We start from the raw sequence: 24,012 nt of genomic DNA on the forward strand, positions 1-24,012 counted from the left end.
CATTTCTTGACAGCATGTACAATTGCAATGAGTTCTCTCTCATAGGTGGAGAGAGATTGATTCTTAGGTCCCAAAACTCGACTAGTAAATGCAATTGGTTTCCCTTATTGCTATAGAACCGCACAAATGCCATTATCAGAGGCATCACATTCCAACTCAAATGGCAGTGTAAAATTAGGCAAAGCAAAAACCTGTGGAGAGGTCATAGTATCCTTAAGCTTCTGGAAAGCTACTTGAGCTACTGTGGTCCACAAGAACCCATTCGTCTTAGTCATATGGTAAAGTGGTTGGCAGATTTTGCCAAAACCAGGCACAAATTTCCTGTAATAACCTGTGAAACCAAGGAAACCTCTCAATTATTTCACTGTAGTAGGCTTAGGCCATTCCATTATAGCCTGAATCTTGGAGGGATCAGCCTCCACACCTTTACTTGATATGACATGGCCTAAATATTCCACTTTACTTTGACCAAAAGCACATTTCTGTTTTTTAACATAAAGTTGGTGCTACTGCAACACCTCAAATGTCATTTTAAGATGCAACAAATGGTTTTCCCAAGTCTTACTGTAGACTAATATGTCATCGAAGAATACAAGGATGAAATAGGGTCTGAATGTATCATTCGTAAGGCTTTGGAATGTCACATGTGCATTAGTGAGTCCAAAAGGCATCACTAAGAACTCATAGTGACCTTCGTGGGTTTTGAAAGCAGTTTTTTCAATGTCTTGAGGATGCATCAAAAGTTGATGATAACCGGACCTTAAATCAAGCTTAGAGAAAAACCTAGCACCATGTAGTTCATCTAAAAGATCATCAATCAGAGGAATAGGGTACTTATCCTTGATTTTTATGGCATTAAGCTCCCTGTAGTCCAAACATATTTTCCAGGTTCCTTCTTTTTTCTTCACAAGGAGAACTGGACAAGAGAATAGATTGTGGCTTAGTCTGATAATACCTGTATTAAGTAGTTCTTGAACTGCCTTCTTAATTTCAGTCTTTTGCAATGGACCATAATGGTAAAGTCTTATGTTAGGGGGCTTAGATCCAGGAATGAGTGGGATTTGATGATTGTGAACCCTACTAAGTGGTAGCTCAGTAGGTAAGACAAAAATGGTTTCAAACTGCCCTAACACTTCTTGTAGTTGCTTAAGTTGCAAGGGTTTTAAATCACAAGCTTCAACCATTTTATCTTCAATAGAGTAAAGGAACAAGCCCAAATTAGAGTTGAAAATCTCTTTGTCAAGCTGTTGAAGAGTCACCTCTTGAATCAGTGGAGCAGTTGTATCACTATGACTGAGTTTATACTGAGAACCATTCTTGGCAAATTCCATAGTTTGTAAATGGAAATCCCAGAGATCCGGGCTAACTGAGGAAAGCCATTGGACCCTTAATACTATGTCACACCCTCATAATGGCAAAGAGTATAGATCCACACCATATTTATAACCCTCAATTGATAAAACAACATTAGTGTAGCAACCTGAACTACTAATGTCACGCCCCGATCCCGACATACGTCCAAGATCGACACGTGACGTCCTTAAATGCCCGTAACTCAACATACCCCGCCCTTTGGATATGTACAAAATATAATTCAAAATCCAGATGCGTAATAATTTTGCGTATACTTTATGGTTGTATCTAACCTATTCGTTAGACTGCATACGTACCCTCAATAAGGATCAAGCCATTCGTAGTTCAACTTTTCACTACACTTGAATATTCATCACATAAACTGCCATATTTCAACATAATGCACAATTCAGAGCGTGCAACATCTCAAGGAACAATCGACGAGGCGCAATAATAATCTATTGTCATATTGGTCAACGGTATATCATACTCATAACAATTACATCCAACAACATCCAATAATTACACCAAATAATAACCCATACAACACACTGACATGCAGGGCTAGAGCGACACAGTTCGGCCGAAGCCTACATCTCTGAAGTTGAAATCAAATCCAAGGAACCAAGTCACCAAATGGATTCCGGATCACTCAATAGAATCAAACTCAGTATACGATTCTGGACCATCACTCAATGGAATCGCGGAGTAGAAGGGATTTCAGACCATCACTTAACGAAATCGGGAAGTACCATGCATATAGAACTACAAAATGAAATACAAGCTGGATACGATTCCGGACCATCACTCAACGAAATCGTAAAATAGAAGGGATTCTGAACCATCACTTAACGGAATCCGAGCTAGGGTACGATTCCGGACTATCACTCAATGGAATCGCAGAATCGAAGGGATTTCGGACCATCACTCAACTAAATTTGAACCAAGATACGATTCTGGACCATCACTCAACGGAATCAAGTGGAAGACCAAGGGATACAACAACGACTTAAAGAAACAATACAAGAACCAAGTACTTAATAGTGAAATAAGGAAACAAGTGTCTAAGTAACAAACCCCATGACAATAGGTTAACGGTCCACTACTAGCCCTCACATTTCATCACATCAATCCAATCATACAATACAAACCATATTTCTAAAGCACAAGTCAAATCATACTTAATGAAAATAGATCGATGGCCAGAAATAAAAATAACACTTCAATAGAATTCACATTCAATAAACATAGGTCTATGGTATGTGTGTGTGTGTGTGTGTGTGTATATATATATATATAATTCACATTTCAATAGAATTTCATTTATAACCCATATCATATTATATTCATAGATGATATTAATATAAGAAATCAAGGTAATAGCTATATCACATATATTCAAGTCACTCTCAAACCAATGTGGTCCTACTAGGCTTCACTTAGTATCCCTTGGTACTAGATTTAGTATTTAGAACGTTTTGAGACATGTTGACCAAAAGTCAATTCTCGATCAACAGTAGGATCCACAACGTTACATCATTTGATCCAGTAGATCCGCATATCGGATTTTGGATCTGTAACTTCCTAAGGTCCACATTATGCTTAAAGAACAACATATTGAAATCTCAACACGATCTGACGGTTAGATCTTCGCCAATTACTAGAATTGGGTGGCGGTTAACAATTAGTTTTACTAACTTAGAAATCTAATTCGGGAAGATTCGTAGGTCAGATTTCCGATCTGTCGGTTCCAGTTATCCTCAAATATTACATAATATAATGTATTAAAGTTTGGTGACGATCCAACGGACGAATCATCGATTCATATAAAGGTCAAGTGATGTATCGTAATGAAACTAAGTTCAAACAATCAAACCACATCATACGGATATTAATTATGAAATTAGAGCATCTACTTGAACTTAAAAGGACATCGTCAGTCCACTGGCCAAGCCGTCGCCGCAAGCACCACCGCGGGTGGCGATCGGCCGCCCCAACTCGCTGGAAAATTCCACTATTTTTAAAAATTACCAAAATTTACAGAATTGAAGATCTCAATGAGTAGAGTAAGTTTCATACATGTGACTAAGGCCAATTTGGCCGAGAAACACTTCAATTCACGGCGAACCCGCTGGAACCCTAGAAATTGGATGTGCTTCAATTCGACCTCCTCGATGTTTCGTCACCCCTACAACTGATTGGGCTTTGTTCCAAGGCTCAAGGGGAGTCCAATGGCGGTGGAGATTGAAGGAAATCGTTTCCAAAATGATGGATTGAAGGCAAGGAACCCTCGCACCCACCAGTGCGAGTTTCACCAAATTCAACCTAATTTTCATCCAATATTGAACGAATATCGAAGGAGAAGGAGTGTGGTGGTGATTTCAGGTGATGATTGGGTGAAATTAGCCTGAAAATGGCTAAAAGAAAGGGGGTCCGTTCCCTTATTTTTTTTCTTCCTTTCTCTCGCCACTCCCGTGGCTTTCTTTCCCTTTTCTTCTTTCAGCCACTCCTGTGGCTTTCTCTTCTCTTTTTTTTTTAATTTTTATAGCAACAACTTCAAACGTCCGTAACTATACCGTTATAATTCGGACTCGCAAACGGCTTTCGCCTAGGTGTTCGTGATCTCGATATCTATTCAACAATATAAATTGTGACATCGAATGGTCTACGGATTTTAAATAATTAATTTTCAAAAAAATAATATAAAATCTCTATAATACTAATACGTAGATTATAATAATGAAATTCAGGAACGGGATTTCACAACTAACCTTACCCCCATCCGCAATCATCACTTGAAATGGTTTAGTGGGTTGAGTGTGCCAAGCAAATTTCTTAAGGAGTCTAGAGTCCACAAAGTTATGGGTGCTTCTAGAATCCAAGAGAACTGTGACTTGTTGACCATTCACTGAACCTATTACCTTCATTATTTTCACAGTGGTCTTAGCAAGTGTGCCATAAAACACACATTCACTAAGTTCCATTTGTAAAAATTCAAGTGGAGGTTCTTCTAACAATGGAGTGGTGATCTCTTCTTCAAGGTATACTAGATCAAGCATGAGGAGTTACTTATTAGCACATTTATGTCTCATGCACCACTTTTCATCACAAAACTAGCACTTACCCTTCTCCATTTTTCTTTGAATTTCCTCAGGAGTTAACCTCTTCACAGTGAAATTAGAAGGTTTAACACTAAGAGTGGTGTGTGGTGTAGTAAGGGTGTGTAACACTCGAGACTGTGTAAACGGCTTAGTATAGCCATTCTTCAAATCACACAACTTAGCATCAATTTGTAAGGCAGTTGAAATGGCATCATGCACATTAGAAGGGCGCAAAAGCTTAACATCATATTTAAGTTCACGTTTCAATCCACCCAAGAAACAACTCTTTAATAAGATAGGCCTTAAATCATGGGTTCTATTTGCCAAACGCCTAAATTCAGTGATGTAATCTTTGAGAGTACCTGATTGTTTCAATTTGAAGAGTGCATCGGCACTGTCTTTAAACTCAGAGGGCCCAAATTCTTTACAAAATGCGTGTGTGAAATCCCCCCACCGAGGAGTGGTTTGCAAACAATCTTGCCATCGAAACCATTGGAGTGCCTCTCCTTCCAAGTGAAACGAGACTGTTAAGACATTCGGAGGCTCATGAATGGAATAATAGGTGAAAAACTGTTCCGATTTATAAATCCAAGCAAGTGGATCTTCACCAAGAGTGAATTGGGGAAAATCGATGCGAGGCTGCCAGTTATGGCAAGGAGGGTAGAGTCCACCTTCAGGAATTACATGTCAAGGCCGATGAGGATCAAGGTCACCGGGATCGTGAGGATTGGCGATGAGTTGGTGTGGAGGAGGATCGGCATCGGGAGTGGAACCTCCGCTCCCACGAGCACAAGCTTGCTCCCGACGAAATTGTTCGAAGAACATTGCCATTTTTTAATCGATGGAGTCAGAGAGTGCAGCAACAGAAGATTCCAAAGCAGCAACTCGAGCGCCATTTAAGATAATCGAGTGTTTGGATTGTAGCGGGGCATACAAAGAAGGATCCAGGATTGAAATTGGGTGATACCAATGTTAAGAACTTGCTCAACCTGGACAGTGTTGCAATGAAGATATGGAATGGAAGAGGTAGAATACGAGCAAGATGCTCGTGTGAATTTTTAATTAATAAAACTCAAATGATCATTTTTTTTTAGGAGCAATGAGGCCATTGCTCCATTTAAGTAGCCTTTCCACTCAGAAATGCCAACTCAGCACTCCATTACATAACCAACTCACTAAAGGACAAACCCCTTTATTTAATAAACTGAAATTACAAACAAAAGGAATAAAATGCATTTCTTAACACGGACAGTGAAAATGATGGATAGGATATGTTAGATTAGAATCAGAGAGTCTGAATGCTTCTAGAATTCTAAAGAGAGATTAAAATAAAAAATTATAAATAAATAAAATAAGTTATATTAGATAATTATTGTATTATATTTCCTATCCTTTATTTGTTAAGAAAATTAAATCAATGGCACATATAGTATTATACTCTTTTTGGTCATTTTACACAGTCACAACTATTTTATATAAAAGTTTACCAAACACTATAATACTTTTTTTTTTCCAAAATCACTTTTACAAAAAGTTTACTAAACACTCTGCTGCTTTATTTCACAGCTGCTTATTCTCACAGCACAACAAAAACAATTTTTTTTTCAAAGCACAACAATACCAAACTAACCCTAAATGCCACCATATGCATTCAATATCTCTCTTTTTTTTATTTAAAATTTTATGTTGTTCATAATTATAAATTTTAATTCTCATTATGGTAAGTATCTTATATAGAAAATATTTTCGTAGAGATTTTTCGGTATACTTATGTTTTTGCATATTTTCTTATGTGCTACTAATTCATTACAATATATTTAGGTACGAACATTTCGGTACACTAGGTTAGTATAATATGTCTTTGTACGGACATTTCGGTACACTAGTTTAATATAATATATTTAGGTACTGACATTTCGGTACACTAGTTTAGTATCATATATTTAGGTACAAAATTTTTGGTACACTTATGTTTTTGCATATTGTTTTATGTGCCACTAATTCATTACAATATATTTAGGTACGGACGTTTCGGTACACTAATTTAGTAAAAAATATTATGATACGGACTAATGAAAGGAAGTTCAATTAAATTAATGAATTAAAATGTGTATAATAATAAATTTAAAATTTAATGTATTAAATAAGATATCTATTAAATATTAAAACAAAAATAATATAATATGAATTTGAATTAAATACTTGAAAGACTAAAATCAATATCCAATCTAACACCAAGTTTTTATTAAATTTTAATCTTCTTCAAGAATTAAAGATCAAAAACCCCTATTAATAATATATAACATTTGTGTCGAGTAGTTATGATTGACTCGTTGTACATTGTGGCCTAGCCTAATCAGCTCTGTAAAATATATATTCACTTGTATTTCTTAATATTAGACTCTCAACAAAATAACTTATAATAACATACCTGGGTTTCCTTTGTTGGTGTACATCATCAACTTAATTTACAACGTTAACTATTTGTGTATTGTTTTACGAAGGTGAGATTCACTTGTTCTAAGTACGTCGTTTCTGTGAGAATATTTTTTCACATAAGATGCAAGGTGAAGAAGAAGAAAGAAGTGTACTGCGACAAAATTACGTACCCACCATGAATGCAAGAGTTGCAAGTTTTCAGGTAAAAGGTGGAGAACATTTGTGGATGCAAATTTCTTCCTCCTCGATCTTGGACGATTTTGCACCTACAAAACAATTAACACCTTAGGTTAAGGCCAAGAGCCTCACGCGCCCACGGTGAATGGGGGGGGGGGGCTTTGGCCGAAGAACCTCCGATGCCAAAGTTAGAATTTAGAGAGAAAGAGTGTTTAGAGAGTTTTGGGATTTTTGCCAAAGTGTTGGAATTAGCTTTTTGGTGAGAATGGGAGTATATTTATAGGGATAGGAGGTGGCAAGGGTTTTTAGGTTTAATTTAGGTTTAATTAGCCAATTTATTATGATAAATTTGCTAATTAAACATAAAGGGAATAAATGGATGGTTATAGAATCAATTAGCTAGCTTAATTGGGGTAGTAAAGTGGGAAAAGATAGGGAAGGTAGAAAGCTTAAGGGGATGGCCGACCATGTGATGTTTTAGGGTTGAATTGGTTGTATTTTGTGGTTATTTGGATATAATGGATGGTTTAATTGAGAATTAATGGGTTAATTAGGCAATAAACCCATTAGTTAGCCAATTAACATAATTTAAAAGGAATGTGTTTGGGAATTACCTTGTAGAAAGGATTTGATGAGATGGACTTTGAATTGTTACCTATTTTGGGCATTTCTGTCTTGGTTGAAAGAGGGTTGCCCGCTGCTTGCGCGTAGGAACCTCGTTGTACTGCAAGGGTATTTTTTTCCTTTTTGTCCAAAAAACCCACGTGTCGCCTTGTGAATATTTTTGGCTCCACAAATGCCCCCACACCTGTTGGGCTGCTCGCAGAAAAGGGTGGCAGGTGTAGAGATTTTCTTGCTTTAGGAAACTTAGGACTGCTTCCTATTTTAATGTAGATTCTCTCTTTAATAGGAAATTAGATCCTTCTAGGAAAGGGAAATAAATTTCTCTCAAAGCCTATTTAAGTCCACCTTAAATGGGTTATTAAATCAACTTTGGAGAGCGATTTATTCTACCCTACAAGAGAAGAGAGAGATAGCTTAGAGGATATTTGTTCCCCCTCCTCTAGCAATCTTCTACATCTTGCCCGTGCAAAGGACCGTCTTTCGTTGTTCTCTTCGTCTTCTTCGTGCCGCACCAATGTAAGAAAAATTTAATTTTTCTTGCCTTATTCTTGGATAGTGCTATTGCGGGGTAACCGTCGGGGTGGTGCGGCACGTCGGCTGGCAGGGGCCAGGAGCTGGCTCGGCATGAGCTGAGGAGATGTCGTGGCAGGGACCACTGCTTGGGCAGCTTGGCTTGAGCCAAGGGCAGCTTGTGCAGCTGGGGTCGAAGATTGTGGCGCTAGGGCACAGTGTTAGGCGAGCCGCATGGCTCATGTCCTTTGGGCTCTTGGACCTGACTCGGGCCAGGCTGGCGATTGAGAGAAATAAGGAGATTGCGGGTCTCATGGGCTGCTGGAATGTTGGGCATGCATGCCTTCTGCCTGCTGGAATGCTGGGTTGAGCTCCCCTGCTGAGTACCATGAATGTCGTTGGTTGCTTAGTCTTCTTTGCTGAAAGAAAGGTGGGCTGCTCTAGAAAGATGAGGTAAAGAGGATCAAGGCGGATGCATTGGCTCGTCTGATCGCTGTCGTGGAGCTTACTATGAATGAAGATGGAAAGAAGAGATCTTCCCCGCCTGCTCATGAGATGCCTAGTTAAGAAAACAAATTGAAGACTTCTTCTGCTGCTCATGAGGGTCCGCTTGCTACCGAGAGGTATGTGATTGACATGACTTCTTCTAATGGGAAGAAAAATAAGGCTGCTAGATCTGAGCATGTGGCGTCTTCCATGTTGAGAATGGCTAGTACAATTGTGGATAAGATTGCTCAGCGTAAAGGTTTTATCATGCCCCCAGTGCCGAAGTCTGTACCAGGACGTTCTTTGGGAGCCAAGTCCGGTTCACCTTTGTAGAGACTTGTTATTATGAAGAGTGGTAAGGTGGACTCTGCTACTAAAGTGGCGCCAAAGCCTGCTCCCTTTGCTGCTGAGATTGATTCGCCTCAGATTTAAGATCTTAAGCTTGCAATTTCTGAGCTTCGTTTCGCTGCTTATGCTAAGAAGGGAGTGGATGAGCTGCAGCGCGTCTGTGTTAGTCTGCTTAAGAAGAATGAGCAGCTGAAGGGTGAGAATGATGGGCTTGAGGTTTTAAGACCTTCTCTATTTCTCCGAAAGACTTGCTTGCTTTTCCTTTTAAGGCTTCCATTGGTGAAGTAGTTGGAGAACTTAGTGCCCAGACTGGGGCAGCCGGGGGTGAAGCGCCGGATGATGTCGCTGCTAAGAGTGTTACGGCTGTTGAAGGTGTGGCGACCGAGTAGTCGTGGGATGTCCAAGCTGTTGTAGTGTAGTATTTTAGGTAGCCTTTAGGATTTTCTTTGTTTTTCCTTGTAGCTCTTGTTTTGCTTGAACTCCTTCGGCCTTTGCTAGTTGTTTATAAACATGTTTTCCTTCGTTTTTCTTCATCTTCACTTCTTTTGTTCATGCCTTAACCTTTAGACTTGATAGACCAGTGGCAGGCATGCTACTTTTTTATAAGCAGACAAGCTCGCGTAGCCTATGCAGCCGTATGTGTTGGTGTAGAACTTTGCAAAGTTGTTAGCCATAGGGTTGGCAGCCGGATGCCTTACTTACAGAAGAAGACAAGTCCGCGTAACCACTAGGCTGTTAACCTTGACTTTCTTCAATTCCGTAGGTTACGTAACAAGTATCACAACACTTTAGGACTTGGTGTAGGTTGTTCCGCGCTTGGCAGATGTGAAGCTTATCGACTACGTAGCATGTTGGCAGTGGATAAAACTTCGTATATGCGCGCTAGCTTGTTTAACCTTTCACAAGAATGTGCGGTTGTATAAGTCTAGCGCGGCTTTACTGCTCGAAGGGCAAGCCGTAGGCAGTCTTCCGGAATCCGTAAGCTACCTTAGTGCACTCGGTAGCAGCTTTAGGATTCCAGGGCAGCCGTCCATCGGATGTACTGTGTAATGTGCCCTCTCCGTCTCTAGGGCCCGGTTCCCCACGGATTAGGCCAAGAGACCCAAAATCCTTCAGTTAGCTAAGCCTTGAAAAAGACCATTGCGGCTACTTCTAGGAATCCCGGCGCAAGCCATCGTGCATCTAGTTATACTAGGGCAGCCAGGCTCATCCACGTCTGGATATTCGGAGTGTAAAGTTTATCCTCCCGTCTTGGAGAGCTGACCCATATGGGTGTCGGGGAATTGGTTTACCCTCTCGCACTGGAGAGCAATTAGTTTACCCTCTCGCACTGGATAACATGGTTGGTCCCTCGGGGGGTGCAATTCCTGCGATGGGTCCCTAAGAAGGGCACAATCTTCTTTTGAAGTGCTGGAGTGATCACTTGTTGTAAGCATGCAGCCGAGCCAAGTTGTGATTACTTCTGAATTCCTCATTGAAAAACGAGTGAAACGAACGAGAACTTAGCTGTAAGGTAGGAACTGCATAACAACTGGATAGTCCTCGACTTGTGAGGTGGTGCCCATCGAGCTTCTTAAGTCTTCGGGCTTTTATGTAGTCGGAGGTCACACATGGTACTTCTTCAGATTGTAGGCGCTCCACTACTTTTCGATCTTTTTATCGTTTCATGGTAGCGGGGGTATAATTACTCTTACCGCCTATTCTGCTGAGCTTGTACGGACCTTCCCAGATGAGATCCATCTTTTTGGATGTTTCGGCCTGCCTATTGCCTTGAGGATATCTCGGCATGGACATATGTTGTTTGATGCCATATTTTTTGAAGAACTTCGCCAAATCTTTGCCCACGAATTGCAGGCTGTTGTTGGTGACGATGGATTAAGGGATGCCAAATCGGTAAATGATGTTCCTCCATATGAAGCGCTCTATGTCCGTCTGAATCGTGGTCGTCATGGGCTCTGCTTCCACCTATTTGGTGAAGTAGTCGGTTGCCACGAACCACGGCTGCTCGCAAGCCTTTGTAGTTGGATGCGCCGTTGACATGCGAATGCCAGAAATCTCCATTAAGGGAATATGTGCAGCTAAAGTGTGCTCGACTGCCTTCGGGGCATCGTTGGGCCGAGTTGTTGCGTTCGTCAGAAAACTTTGCATCTGCCAGGGTCTACGCCTTTATCGTTGCCGGTTTGGATTCGGCGGAATAGTGCATCATGATGATGACTGCAGGTAACTGTAGAATACAGGTAGTCGGGCCCCCAGCTCTTCTCGCATGATGGTAGAGCTTATTGCTACTTTAGATACCGTTAAACATGCGAATAAGTCCTCCGCTGCTTCTAGGGAGGTGATGTCGGGTACTTCTTCAAGTCCTTGAATGTGCATTGGCGAGCCTCATCCCAAAGTGCATGCTTCTCTGCTAAAGCAAAAGAGTCTGCCAGAGTTAGATCTTCTTTCATGATCAATTTTTCGAATAGCGGGTGGTCTGCTGGAAGTCCTTTTTAGAAGGCTGCTCTAGCTATCGAGTCGTTGCATCCAACTATTTTTGCCTTCTCTACTTTGAACCTCCTCACATAGTCGCGAAGCGACTCCTTTGGGTTCTTCTTGACGTCTAACAAATGGTCAGACTTCTTTTTGATCGAGCGATATGATGAATATTCTTTGGTGAAAACCAAAGAAAGTTCATAGAAATTCCGGATGGATTGTGGCGGCAGGGTGTAGAACCAATCTTGCGCCTCGCCTTGTAGAGTGGTGGCGAATATCTTGCACATGAGATCATCGTTGTTTCGATAAAGGATCATTGCACTTTGGTAACGTTTTAAGTGTCTCTCCGGGTCTTCATCCCCTTTGAAAGATGTGAAATGTGGCATGCTGAACTCGCGTGGAGGCTCTGCCTGCTCAATCTCCTCCGTGAAGGGTGACCTGCTTATGTTGGTTATGTTCCGTCGTAGTGCCTCGTCGGTGACCTCGTTGCGTTGGAAATCATGCAATCGCTTGGTCAAGAGTCTCTCTACTTCTTCCTGAATTTGCCTTTGTTGGGGTAGCGGAGCTCTCGGCTGCCCCCAGTCATGACTTGCTGGTCTAGGCTGCTCTTCCATGTGTTTCGCTCGTCTATGTCGCAGATGCAGTGCATGTGATGCGTTCCTAGTAGGCGAGCGAGTTCTTCGCATGCTGCTGGTTGAACTTGAGCTGGATTGAGTGACTGCTTCTCTCCGTCCGTCGTGCTGCCTACTCTGATGTGAGGTGGAGAACGCTCCTTGTGGGCTTAGCTGCGAATAGACACTTTGCCCGGAAGGTTGTTCATGTTGACTATCGGAGTATAACCCCAATCGTGAATGTATGCTCATCCGTGGGCCTAGTCGAGAGTGCATGCTCCTTCACGCTCTAAGACGGGAATGTACACTGCCCAAACGTTCGGCTCGTGGCTGCTTGCCGGGACGCTGCTGGAAATGTCTGTCTGCCCTTGTCCTACTTCGGGATACCTCGTCCGGGGCACGTTGGATCCCAATGTGTTGCAAAAGTTGATTCATCAAGGTTGTCTGTTGTGCAAGGGCGCTCGTCAACTCTATGACTTGTCGAGATAAGTGTTGTTCGCCATTTGGATTGGAAGAGCTTGGAAGGAATGCGCCTCCTTAGGCAGTGAAAGGGTGGTAGACTTCGGGCGTGAGATTTGAGTTGGGAAATGTCAAACCCGCGAAAAAATATGGTGAGAATGCCCCCGGTTCGATGGTAGGTCCGGATGGTTGAGATAGTCTTGGGCCGACTTGGGCTGCTTGGAAAGCCACTGGAGCAGGATAGGCAGTGAGAGTGGGCTGCTCGTCGGGAGCAGGTTGGGTCATGAAAGCAGGCTGCTTGGCAGGAGCAAGCTGGGCCACGGGAATGGGCTGCTCGACGGAAGCAGGTTGGGCCACGGGAGTCAGCTGCTTGACGGAAGCAGGCTGGACCACGAGAGTGGGCTGCTCGTCGGGAGCAGGTTGGGTCACGAGAACAGGCTGCTTGGCAGGAGCAGGCTGGGCCACAGGAGTGGGCTGCTTGATGGAAGCAGGATGGACCACGGGAGTGGGCTGCTCGTCGGGAGCAGGCTGGGTCACGAGAGCAAGCTGCTTGGCAGGAGCAGGCTGGGCCGCGAGAGCAAGTTGCTTGGCGGGAGCAGGCTGGGCCATGGGATTAGGCTGCTCGACGGAAGCAGGCTGGACCACGAGAGTGGGCTGCTCGTCGGGAGCAGGCTGGACCACGGGAATGGGCTGCTCGTCGGGAGCAGGCTGGGTCACGAGAGCAGGCTGGGCCACGGGAGTGGGCTGCTCAACGAAAGCAGGCTGCTCAATGCGCGGTGCATGTGAATGCGAGGCTTAGGCTTGGGTCCACGTAAACTTGGATGGCACGGCTTGGGTCGTGGTCTTGGTACCGTGAGCCTTGGATGGCACGGCTCGGGCCGTGGTGAAAGCTCCATGGACCTTGCCACGAATGGCTACTGAAGTAGCCACCGCGGTGGTTCCCATGGTGGCCGTGGTGAAGGCACCATGGACCTCGCCGTGGGTGGCTACCGAGGTAACCACCGCGGTGGTTCCCATGGTGGAAACTAGTGGTGGTGATGCCGCTCCCCTTATTGTCGCATTTTGCCTCATGGATCTCCGCAATCCCATTTCTTGTATATTAGAATTTTCATTTGTGGAATTTTCTAAATTTCTAGCCATTATATTTTGCTTATACGTTTTATTAAAGAACCTATGCAAGTAAAAAATTCTAATAATAAGAACGTATGAAAAATATTCAAATGGACTAAAAAATAAAGAAAAAACCTTTTTGTGCGAGAGTCTTCTACGAGTATGGATTTCAACTCTCAATGAAAGCACCAATTTGTGGATGCAAATTTCTTCCTCCTCGATCTTGGACGATTTTGCACCTACAAAACAATTAACACCTTAGGTTAAGGCCAAGAGCCTCACGCGCCCACGATGAATGGGGGGGCTTTGGCCAAAGAACCTCCGATGCCAAAGTTAGAATTTAGAGAGAAAGAGTGTTTAGAGAATTTTGGGATTTTTGCCAAAGTGTTGGAATTAGCTTTTTGGTGAGAATGGGAGTATATTTATAGGGATAGGAGGTGGCTAGGGTTTTTAGGTTTAATTTAGGTTTAATTAGCCAATTTATTATGATAAATTTGCTAATTAAACATAAAGGGAATAAATGGATGGTTATAGAATCAATTAGCTAGCTTAATTGTGGTAGTAAAGTGGGAAAAGATAGGGAAGGTAGAAAGCTTAAGGGAATGGCCGGCCATGTGATGTTTTAGGGTTGAATTTGTTGTATTTTGTGGTTATTTGGATATAATGGATGGTTTAATTGAGAATTAATGGGTTAATTAGGCAATAAACCCATTAATTAGCCAATTAACATAATTTAAAAGGAATGTGTTTGGGAATTACCTTGTAGAAAGGATTTGATGAGATGGACTTTGAATTGTTACCTATTTTGGGCACTTCTGTCTTGGTTGAAAGAGGGTTGCCCGCTGCTTGCGCGTAGGAACCTCGTTGTACTGCAAGGGTATTTTTTTTCCTTTTTTTCCAAAAAACCCACGTGTCGCCTTGTGAATATTTTTGGCTCCACAATTCATAAAACAAAGTCCGGATGGACAAATTACAAAGTAAGTAGCTCTAAAAAGGGCCGGCATATAGAAAGAAGGCATTACTTGTGCAAACAAAGTATGATGATTATTCCGTGCATCAATTACAAAATAGTACATAAATGAAATAACATAAAAGGTTTTCAACCCATAAAGAAAGATCCTCCATAGAGGCTCAAACGGTAGAGGCACAAATGTGGTTAGTAGAGAAAACCCTAGAAGCCTAGACAAGGGATGACCCGTTGCAGCTGTCTGAAAATCCGGCCGACAACCCAAACCGCTAGCCCCGCACCACAAAATAGCAATTGTTCACCCTTACATTGTAGCCCTTCAACTGTATATTGCCTCTTTTTGTTTGTTTATTGAGTTAGTAGGCCTTTATGTGTATTGATTGACTCATTTTGTTTGGCTTCATTCTATTTCTGATTATCTGATAATTAACTAGTGAACCTTGTTAATTATCAGATAATCAGAACAAAGACTGAAGCCAAACAAAAGGGCCATCAATACAAATCAAGGCCTAGTAACTCAATAAATAAACAAAGAAGGTGCAACACAAATCAACAAAAATTCTAAGATTAACCTTTAAACCCTAGATCTCAGCCTGATCCTCGGCCTCCCCTTTGGCAGCCTCCTCCTTGACATCCTCCACGGTCTCATCCGTGCCCTCCCGTCCATCCCCGACATCAGACCCGCCACCACCCTGATCAAAAGTCCTCCTTGACTTGGATAGATTATTTGTGGTCGCTGGAGGTGCACCGGAATCCAAGAACTGTTTTGCAGTCCCATTCATGCATAAAGACCCATTGTGATCATCAGAGGTTGGCAGGAATAATCGACAGATTGCTTCTGCTGCTGGTTAACAATGTGATAATGCCTCGCCCTTGCGAACGGACCCAACCCAAAAAATGCCCCGATGACTAGAATTACTAATACCGGGCACAATATAAACATAATAACCCTGCACATCTTTAATCTACTTAATTGCTTCTCCAATTAATTTCTCCCTCTCTATCTCTCTAGATTTCTTTCTTTGTTTCAGACCCTACAGATTAAATTCTCTTCGAGGTTTTAGACTTCTGGTGAATGGGAGATATTTTGGTTTTGGGTCGAGCTTTTTATGGTCTTCCAACTTTAACGGATGTTGTTCGAGACTTCTATTGGTTCTCTTTCAATAAAAGAGGGAACATAATGCTTAATTTGACACCATAGTTTTGGATTCAAATTTTCCTTTTCTTTTCTTTCCGTTTAGATGTTTTGGATTCAAATTTCCCTACACATAATTAATTGATAATGATACAATTAAGAAAATAATGGTCATCTAGTATTACGGACTAATGATATTTCTTTTCACTTGGAAGTGAGAGGTCTTAGGTTCGAGCTCTCCAAAGACAAATTTGAACCATATTATTTTTTGTTTTTTTGTCAAATGATGAATTTTGTTAGATTAGTTACCGATAGAATTTGAACTCATGCCGTTGTACAAGGGCTCAAGACCACCTTATTTTGACTTGTTCATTAACGCACAACACCTCCCCCCCCCCTCCCAACACTTCTTTCTAGTGTAGATACCATTATTTATTAAAAAAAATTAAGCACATATTGATAGGGAAATAATTCGATACACTTTTTTTTTTCTTAAGTATACAAATGTTTATGAGGTCGCACTTGGTGCAATAGCAAGTGCCTTCGCCCATAAGCGGTAGGTCTCGGGTTCGAGACTTGGGAGCAGCCTCTCTATAAATGGGGGTAAGGCTAGCCGACATTCACCTCTCCCAAACCCTGCGTAAAGCGGGAGCCTTGTGCAGTGAAATTCCTACGGTAGCGTGGTGCATATAAAAACATGTGAGCTTAGTTTACATGGGAATACAAACGCGATGAGAGTGGAGAAATTTTTCAGTGTGTCAGAAACATGACTTAGTACAACAAGTGTCATAATACAATTATTTGTAAATTTTCTTCAAGTATCCAATTACTTGTTTTATGACACTTAATGTGCCGAACCGTGTTCTCATCATACTAAAAAATCTCTCTAAATATGTTGAAAAATATAATATTAGTTTTATTATATTAAATTAATTAATTGAATGGAAATCAGAAGTGATGCCTTTTGGTAGAAATATTTGTCTATCCTAATGAAGAGTTGTAGTTTTTGACTTTTCATGAATGATCACTTGCTTTCCAAAGATGTATCTCAAATTCTATAAATAAGTAAGATAACTTTTCATTGTTTTACATAATCATACATATAGACATAGTGCACTAAATATTAGAGAGTCTCATTGAGTCCATATGAGAGAGTATTCAACACAATCGTGATTCATTGGAGCATTGTGATTTGGAGTGCTACTATTACAAGGACGTGGTCGTTGTATCTTGGGAGACAAGCATCGTTCACCATAAGCACCATAGTGAAGCGTAAACTTGTCTTAAGAACAAAGTGTCCAACACTTACCTTAACCGTGTTTTCAAGTTTTTCTAATCTATTATGTCATTTTCATTTAACATTGGTTACTTGTGTCTATGCATTACTTTGATATATAATTGCATGAATTATTTTTTTATATTTTATGTGATTTAATATAGCAATTAGACTCTATTTTTTCCATAAAAAAGTGACAACATCACGAAGGAAGACACTTACTCTACAACAAAACTACCCACAGAATTCCAAGTTATACCTAATTACTGCCTTCTCACCAAGTTTAATCTGATTGGCTAAAAAGAACAGCCACAGGTCCCACAACGAAAGAAGTCTCTAGACCTTAATATTTGGCAAGTGTACCATAATATGAAATTGGATTCATTCCGGATCTTAGTATTCGGAGCCAAATGATCAATATATATGGGGCACACAAATTAAATTCGACGGTCTCCATACAAAAATCAACATCTCTGATTTCTTTTACACAGCAATCAAGGGCCCAGATGTGTTGATCCTTAGGTGGGTTAGTTTAGCATGCATAATAGTCAGACTCGGAACGATACATCTACCGAGGTTTGGAGAAATTTTTCTTTATGACCGGAAAACGGATGGTACACCATGTGTTTTTATACAAGTGGTGGGAAATTGTATTTTATAAGTTATTAATTTTTTAACATACATATCACACTATTTATATAATAACACGTGATGTATCATCTCATGTTTCAGTCATGCTGAAAAAATCTCTCTAAGGCTTACCATTTCCACGAAGTTCAGGTAGTGAAATGGCCAAGCGGGTATTGGGTGACATCAAGGAGGGCAGCTTGACACAAAATGATGAGATCACTCTCTGACCGAGGTTAAGATTGGAAAGAAAAAATCGAAATTTTCATTTGCTTTTTCTAAAACATGCATGTTAGTATATGTCGACCTTTCTTACACTAAAAAGAAAAACACCTATACACTGCAATCTAGTTAATTTTCATTTTTTTTCTAAAACACTAGTATGTCTCTTTTCATACCATAAATTTTATTTATTAAAGTATTTAAATTATGAATATATATAGATATTTTTTTAAACGATGAATTTTGTTAAATTAGTCATCAACGAAGTTCAAACCTACGCTGTCATGCAAAGACTCAACTCATTTTTCCACCATTATAGTAAATGACCACTTGCGTACAGATTGCTGATTTCAAACCAAATGCATCACAAGTTGATACGTAATAGCTAGGCTCTAAGTCCTTATCAATTTATTTTATGCATATACGTGGTATCAAATGAGCAATACCATGTTCTCCATTTTAGTATGTTAAACACATGCGTAATGTATGAAAAGGACTGCTCAAAACTAGACAAATTCCAAGCGTTCTCCATACAACCTTTTCTTTTCTTTTTCTAGTTAAGAGTGCGTGCATTTGATTCTTTTTACCTATGCATGTAAGTGAAGCTTCCGGATTATTCTAAAACTAGACAATATGATTTCTGAGGTTGGCAATGACATAACTCCTCAATCTGGTTTCTGACAATGAAACTCGATAGAAATAGTCCTTGAGTTTGACCATGTGACCATCTTTTTTAAGAGTATATTCATGGAGACCAAAATGATTTACAGTGGACAAACTCAAGAACCATTTTTATCAATTTTTATTGTCAAAGATTAAAACAAAGAGTTATGCCAATTTCTAAAGCCATTTTAACTAAAAAACTTAGTTTGTTTATAGACAAGTTAGGTTCACCAAGTAAATTTCTTTCCTTCCACATTATTGTCTTATAGAGAATAAAATGAGAATCGAAAATCTCATTCTTACAAGTAAAAGGGCAATTTGTGGCTGTACAACTAACAATCATCAACCTTCGGATCACCCGTATGCATCTTATATTTTATAATTCGAAAATATCTTGTTTTCAGTAGTATTAGTAGTCACATTTTCTCTAAAAGCAAATGTGAAGTTCGATATTCTACCTTTAAAGTATGTGTGTGAGTGTATAATCTAGCAAAAAAATATATATATATATATATTTGTGATGAGTTTATATCTCAAATGTGACGTAATTTTGTTATGAGTGTCTGTGTCACATCCCAGCCTGAGCCCCCACTACATCCCGGGTTTGACTCCACCGTAGCACGATATTGTCCGCTTTGAGCCCCGACCACGCCCTAACGGTTTTGTTTCTGAGAACTCACACGAGAACTTCCCAGTAGGTCACCCATCATGAGATTGCTCTCGCGCGAACTCGCTTAACTTTGGAGTTCTGATCGAACCCGAAGTCAGTGAGTTCCCAAAATGCCTCATGCTAGGTAGAGATGAGAATATACATATAAGGCTTACATGATCCACTCCTTTGGGCGATGTGGGATGTTACAATCCACCCCCTTAGGGGCCCGACGTCCTCGTCAGCACACTTCCGGCTAGGGATTGGCTCTGATACCAAATCTCCGCCAATTGCAGATTCAAGTGGCGGTTAACGTTTTATTTTATAAACTTACAAATCCAATTCAGGAAGATCCGTATGTCGGATCATAATGAAACTTTAGGATGTTGTTCTATAAGCATAATGTGGATCTTTGGAAGTAAGGGATCGGAAATCCGTGATGCGGATCTTCAGATTCGAATTACATAAGGATGTGTTTTATGTAAGTTACATATTTTGTCAATAAGATTTCCAAGACATGATTTGATAATTGTTCTAGGTGCCGATTGTTCGTGACGCCTTGATGTGTGTGCTAGGGAGTTATAGCGCGAACTCCAGGTGAGTGGGTTTTTGGTTTTCAATATATATATGCCTTACGTTTTTCCCAGAAAAATTGATTTAAATGATTTTGCGTTTTAGATGCCATGTCAAATGCTTTATAATTTAGAATATGCTTTAGTAGTTATATATGTTAGTATTTGACGCTGCGGATACTCAGGTAAGTTCCAGGTGAGTATATGTGTTGATGATTGTGAGGTGCGTTATAATGGTTATACATAGATGCATTTAGAGATGCATTTAGAGCTCATTAACCTGCACCCCGGTGTTAGTGCTCCCGCCCGTGGCCAGGGCACAGTCATTCACGTGATGTTCACCTCCCGCACCGTATGCTGCCCTTGGATCCAAGTTTGGTGCACAACCTTGTCGTACAAACCACAATAGGTGGTTCCAACTCGTAGGTGACCCGTTTATCGCACAGTCTTCACGTGATCATAGCACTTGAGCGTACTTATTACACCTAGCCCTGTTGTACAGATCACACTAGGTGGTTCCGACTCGTGTGCAGGCATACTTAATGAGCTATAGGTTCAGCCGTACAGGCCACTTTAGGTGGATCCGGCTAACATATCACTTTATATTGATTTACTTCACCTGGTTTACTTAATTATTATGTTGAGGTACTTGACATGGTATATATATGGATTTCATTATTTAGAGTATGGTTTCTGTATATGTACGTATGCTAGTTTTTGGGAAATTATACGGGTTTTACGGTGAAGGGTTATTATGTTCAGAAAGAGAAATATGTTTTCAAAAGCTTTGTTTTTGCCCACTCACGTTTTCTGTTTTGTGCTCTTCCAGGTTCTAGTAGCAAAGTTTCTGTATCGACAAGGATTCTTGGCATATCCCACTACAGGTGGCTTCCTATGATAGTATAATCCTTATTTTACTTTACTGTACTTTACTTATGCTCTATAATCACGTGCGAAATGGGTCCATACCCGTTCACCGTGCACTCGTGTACTTGGGCACTTTTAGGTTTAAATTTATTCATATTTTACACATCATCACACTTTATGACTTTGTCACCTTCCAGGTGTCGACCAATACAACTTGATTCGGAGTCCTAGTGGACAATCTGGGTCGGGGTGTGCTAGCCTGCATAAGGTTCAACGTATATAAAATATAGGAAAATTTAGTATCATGTCTCTAGTTTCTAATATTTATTGATTAAGACCTTATTAGTTTTTAGATTTTGATCAAAGTCCTTATCATTAATATATTAATGGATTACATGTAAGTTACAGATTTTTTATAATAAAAATTTGTAATTGATTTAGAATTTTAATACTCATACCCTTATTAAATTCCTAATTAACTTTCAATTCAAACATTTCTAAAATATAAAAAAATAAAATTAGAACAAGTTTGTACCCATTAAATTTTTATAAAAAAATTGATATGTTCCCATTTTTTTAATATACCCATTTGTCATATGACAAATGTACCCTTTTTAATATAAAATGTACCCATTTTTTTATTATATAAAATTCATTCAATCTTTTCTTTAATCCATTTTTAAACTTATATGGGTATATTTTATTTTGTTAATTTGAGAATGTATGTATGTCAAGTTTAATAAAAGAAACATAATAATGTTATTAAGCCTAATATCTTTTTTTTTAAATGTACTCATGTTTTGGTACAATAATTTTTTGGTTAATTTTTTATGAACGTACCCATGTGTATATATGTAATATCCCAAAAGAGGAGTGGATCCTCTAAGCTTTATATGTATATTCCCATCTTTACCTAGCAAGAGGCCTTTTGGAAGCTCAATGGCTTCGGGTTCCGTAGGAACTCCGAAGTTTAGTGAATTCGCACGAGAGCAATCCCAAGATGGGTGGCCCACTAGGAAGTTCTCGTGTGAGTTCCCATAAACAAAATCGTGAGGGCATGGTCTGGGCCCAAAGCGTACAATATCATGCTACGGTGGAGTCGTGCCCAAGATGTGGTTGGGGCCCGGACCGGGATGTGACAATTTGGTATTAGAGCCAATCCCTGGTCGGAAGAGTGCTGACGAGGACATCGGGCCCCTAAGGGGGGTGGATTGTAACATCCCACATCGCCCAGAGGAGTGGATCCTCTAAGCCTTATATGTATATTCGTATCTTTACCTAGCACAAGGCCTTTTGGGAGCTCACTGGTTTCTGGTTCCGTAGGAACTCCGAAGTTAAGCGAGTTCGCACGAGAGCAATCCCAAGATGGGTGACCCACTGTGAAGTTCTCGTGTGAGTTTTCAGAAACAAAACCGTGAAGGCGTGGTCGGGGCCCAAAGCCGACAATATCGTGCTACGGTGAAGTCGTGTCCGGAATGTGGTTGGGGTCCGGGCCAGGATGTGACAATATATATATATATACACACGCAATATATTGGAGAGTATAATTTATCTTTAATATTTTTAATCCCATAAATTATGGGGTTTTATTTTAAATCTTATTAATATAAATAACTACAAATTTCATTTTTAAGTTAAAAATATAATAGCATATATAGAAATACATTATTATATTAATATCAGAGACTTAGATCAAAAACAAAAAACCATAAAGATTTCAATAAAAAAACATCGGTAATTAGGAACCACATCCAAAATATCCCTAAAATATATTTTGTCCTTTATATTTTTCTCTCCGATATGTGCATGCATAACGTTTATTGTGCTACATGCATAAAATGTGTGTGAGACTGCTAGTACACTCGAGAGTGGTGCACCTTACCTGTACCCTAGCAATCAAGTGATCCATGCGTGCAAAAAGTTTCCACGTACAGATAAGAATTCACCTTCCATTATTAGAGTCTTGGATAAGATTTAGAAATTTAAAACGAAAGAAGACGTCTGCCAGTCCTTTTCCTTGGAAGCAAAAGTTCAGAATCTAATTGCATCGGTGAGCCAAAAGTATGAGAGAAGAACACGGGTATTGAAAACTCCTTATCGCTCTCTTTTTTCAGGAACCAAAACTCTATCAATCTTTATCTTCAAATGGATAAAGGTGATAAGAACTTCAAGCATATTCTTTTTTCTGTAACACTATGTTTGGATAAAGAAATTTAAGATTATTAAGAAATTTTAAAATGACGGAAATTGAAATGACGAGATTTTATTCTCTAGAATTTATGAATTTTCTTGTTCGGTTAGCCTAAAAGAACAACGGAATTGAATATAGAATTTTTTATTTTTAAACTCTCAATCATAGAAATTGGGAAATGACACATATTGACATGAAATTTAAACTTGGGAGTTTGAGGTCTCAAATTCTAAGTTTTTTTGTTCCATACGGAAATTCTAAATTTTTATGTTTATGAATCCAAACAAAGGAATTAGTGCATGTTAATTTATAAATTTTGACTTTTATCCAAATTTCAAATTTATTTCCCTCATCCAAACATAATGTACTTTATTATTCAAAAGCTAACTGATTTTTCCACAATTTACTTTTACCAACTATTGTATTACAGTAGGAAACTCACATAGATTCAAGGAAAATTCCTATTTTTCTTAGGGTTTGTTAGTTGAACACGAAAACGGTTTTTGTAGAGAAGTTTTAGAGAATTAAAACTGAGAGTTTCTCCAAGAAGATTTCCTCACAGAACACATCGCTGCCTTTTTCTATATCGGTTTTAAAAATTTGAAAATGGAAAATATCTTTTGCGTTGACAAAAAAAATCATCATTTCGCGTATCAAGACGTTATTATTGAGAGTATAAATGATTAAAAAAATCCTTGTCAATCTCCACTATTACCGATTAATTTTGCGTTTGATGCTTAACAAAAAAAAAAGAGAGTTATATATCAACATGAGAGAATTATTTATGTTAAAAATAACGATGGTATTATTCAGATATACACTTTTTTCCTGTCACATACATCTTATTAATTTTTGTTCGTTGATATTCTTCAACTCATTCAACCCGACAGACGATCCGAGAAATATCCTAATTTGCTGTGCACCGTAAAAATCGTGTTGTGAAACACATGCAATAATGTCTCTCACCTCGTAGACATTTTTAAAGGACGTGGGTCCCGCTTCTGATTCAGTGCCACGATGGATCAGGCAGGACAGCTCAATATCGAGGTGGATCCAATCTGTGGACCGTACGAACCCAAAAATATCAGAGAGTAAAATAGCAAAGTCGATGGCACAACCGTAATACCCACCAAACCCAGGACCATTTCCGTAA

At 39.8% G+C, this 24,012-nt stretch overlaps 1 protein-coding gene across 1 annotated transcript; it reads right to left on the reverse strand.

The window, feature by feature from the left end:
- Window positions 1-12,658: 12,658 nt before the first annotated feature.
- On the reverse strand, window positions 12,659-15,439 carry LOC139189256 (uncharacterized). The gene is made up of 2 exons (XM_070807844.1): window positions 15,251-15,439; window positions 12,659-13,144 (listed from the first exon to the last, which is right to left on the reverse strand). The coding sequence occupies exons 1-2, from the start codon at window positions 15,437-15,439 to the stop codon at window positions 12,659-12,661; spliced, it is 675 nt and encodes a 224-aa protein (XP_070663945.1).
- Between the last annotated feature and the right edge of the window lie 8,573 nt (window positions 15,440-24,012).

The sequence above is a fragment of the Malus domestica genome, chromosome 11 (genome assembly GCF_042453785.1).
Source record: "Malus domestica chromosome 11, GDT2T_hap1".
NCBI classification, from domain to species: Eukaryota; Viridiplantae; Streptophyta; class Magnoliopsida; order Rosales; family Rosaceae; genus Malus; species Malus domestica.

What these genes read in the sequence shown, in the direction of transcription:
- LOC139189256 (XM_070807844.1), bottom strand. Translation starts at nt 15,439, where the DNA reads ATGAATGGGACTGCAAAACAGTTCTTGGATTCCGGTGCACCTCCAGCG. An exon ending in AAGGGGAGGCCGAGGATCAG is followed by an intron (nt 13,145 to 15,250) that starts GCTGAGATCTAG and finishes CTCGCGGCCCAG; the next exon opens with CCTGCTCCTGCCAAGCAGCT.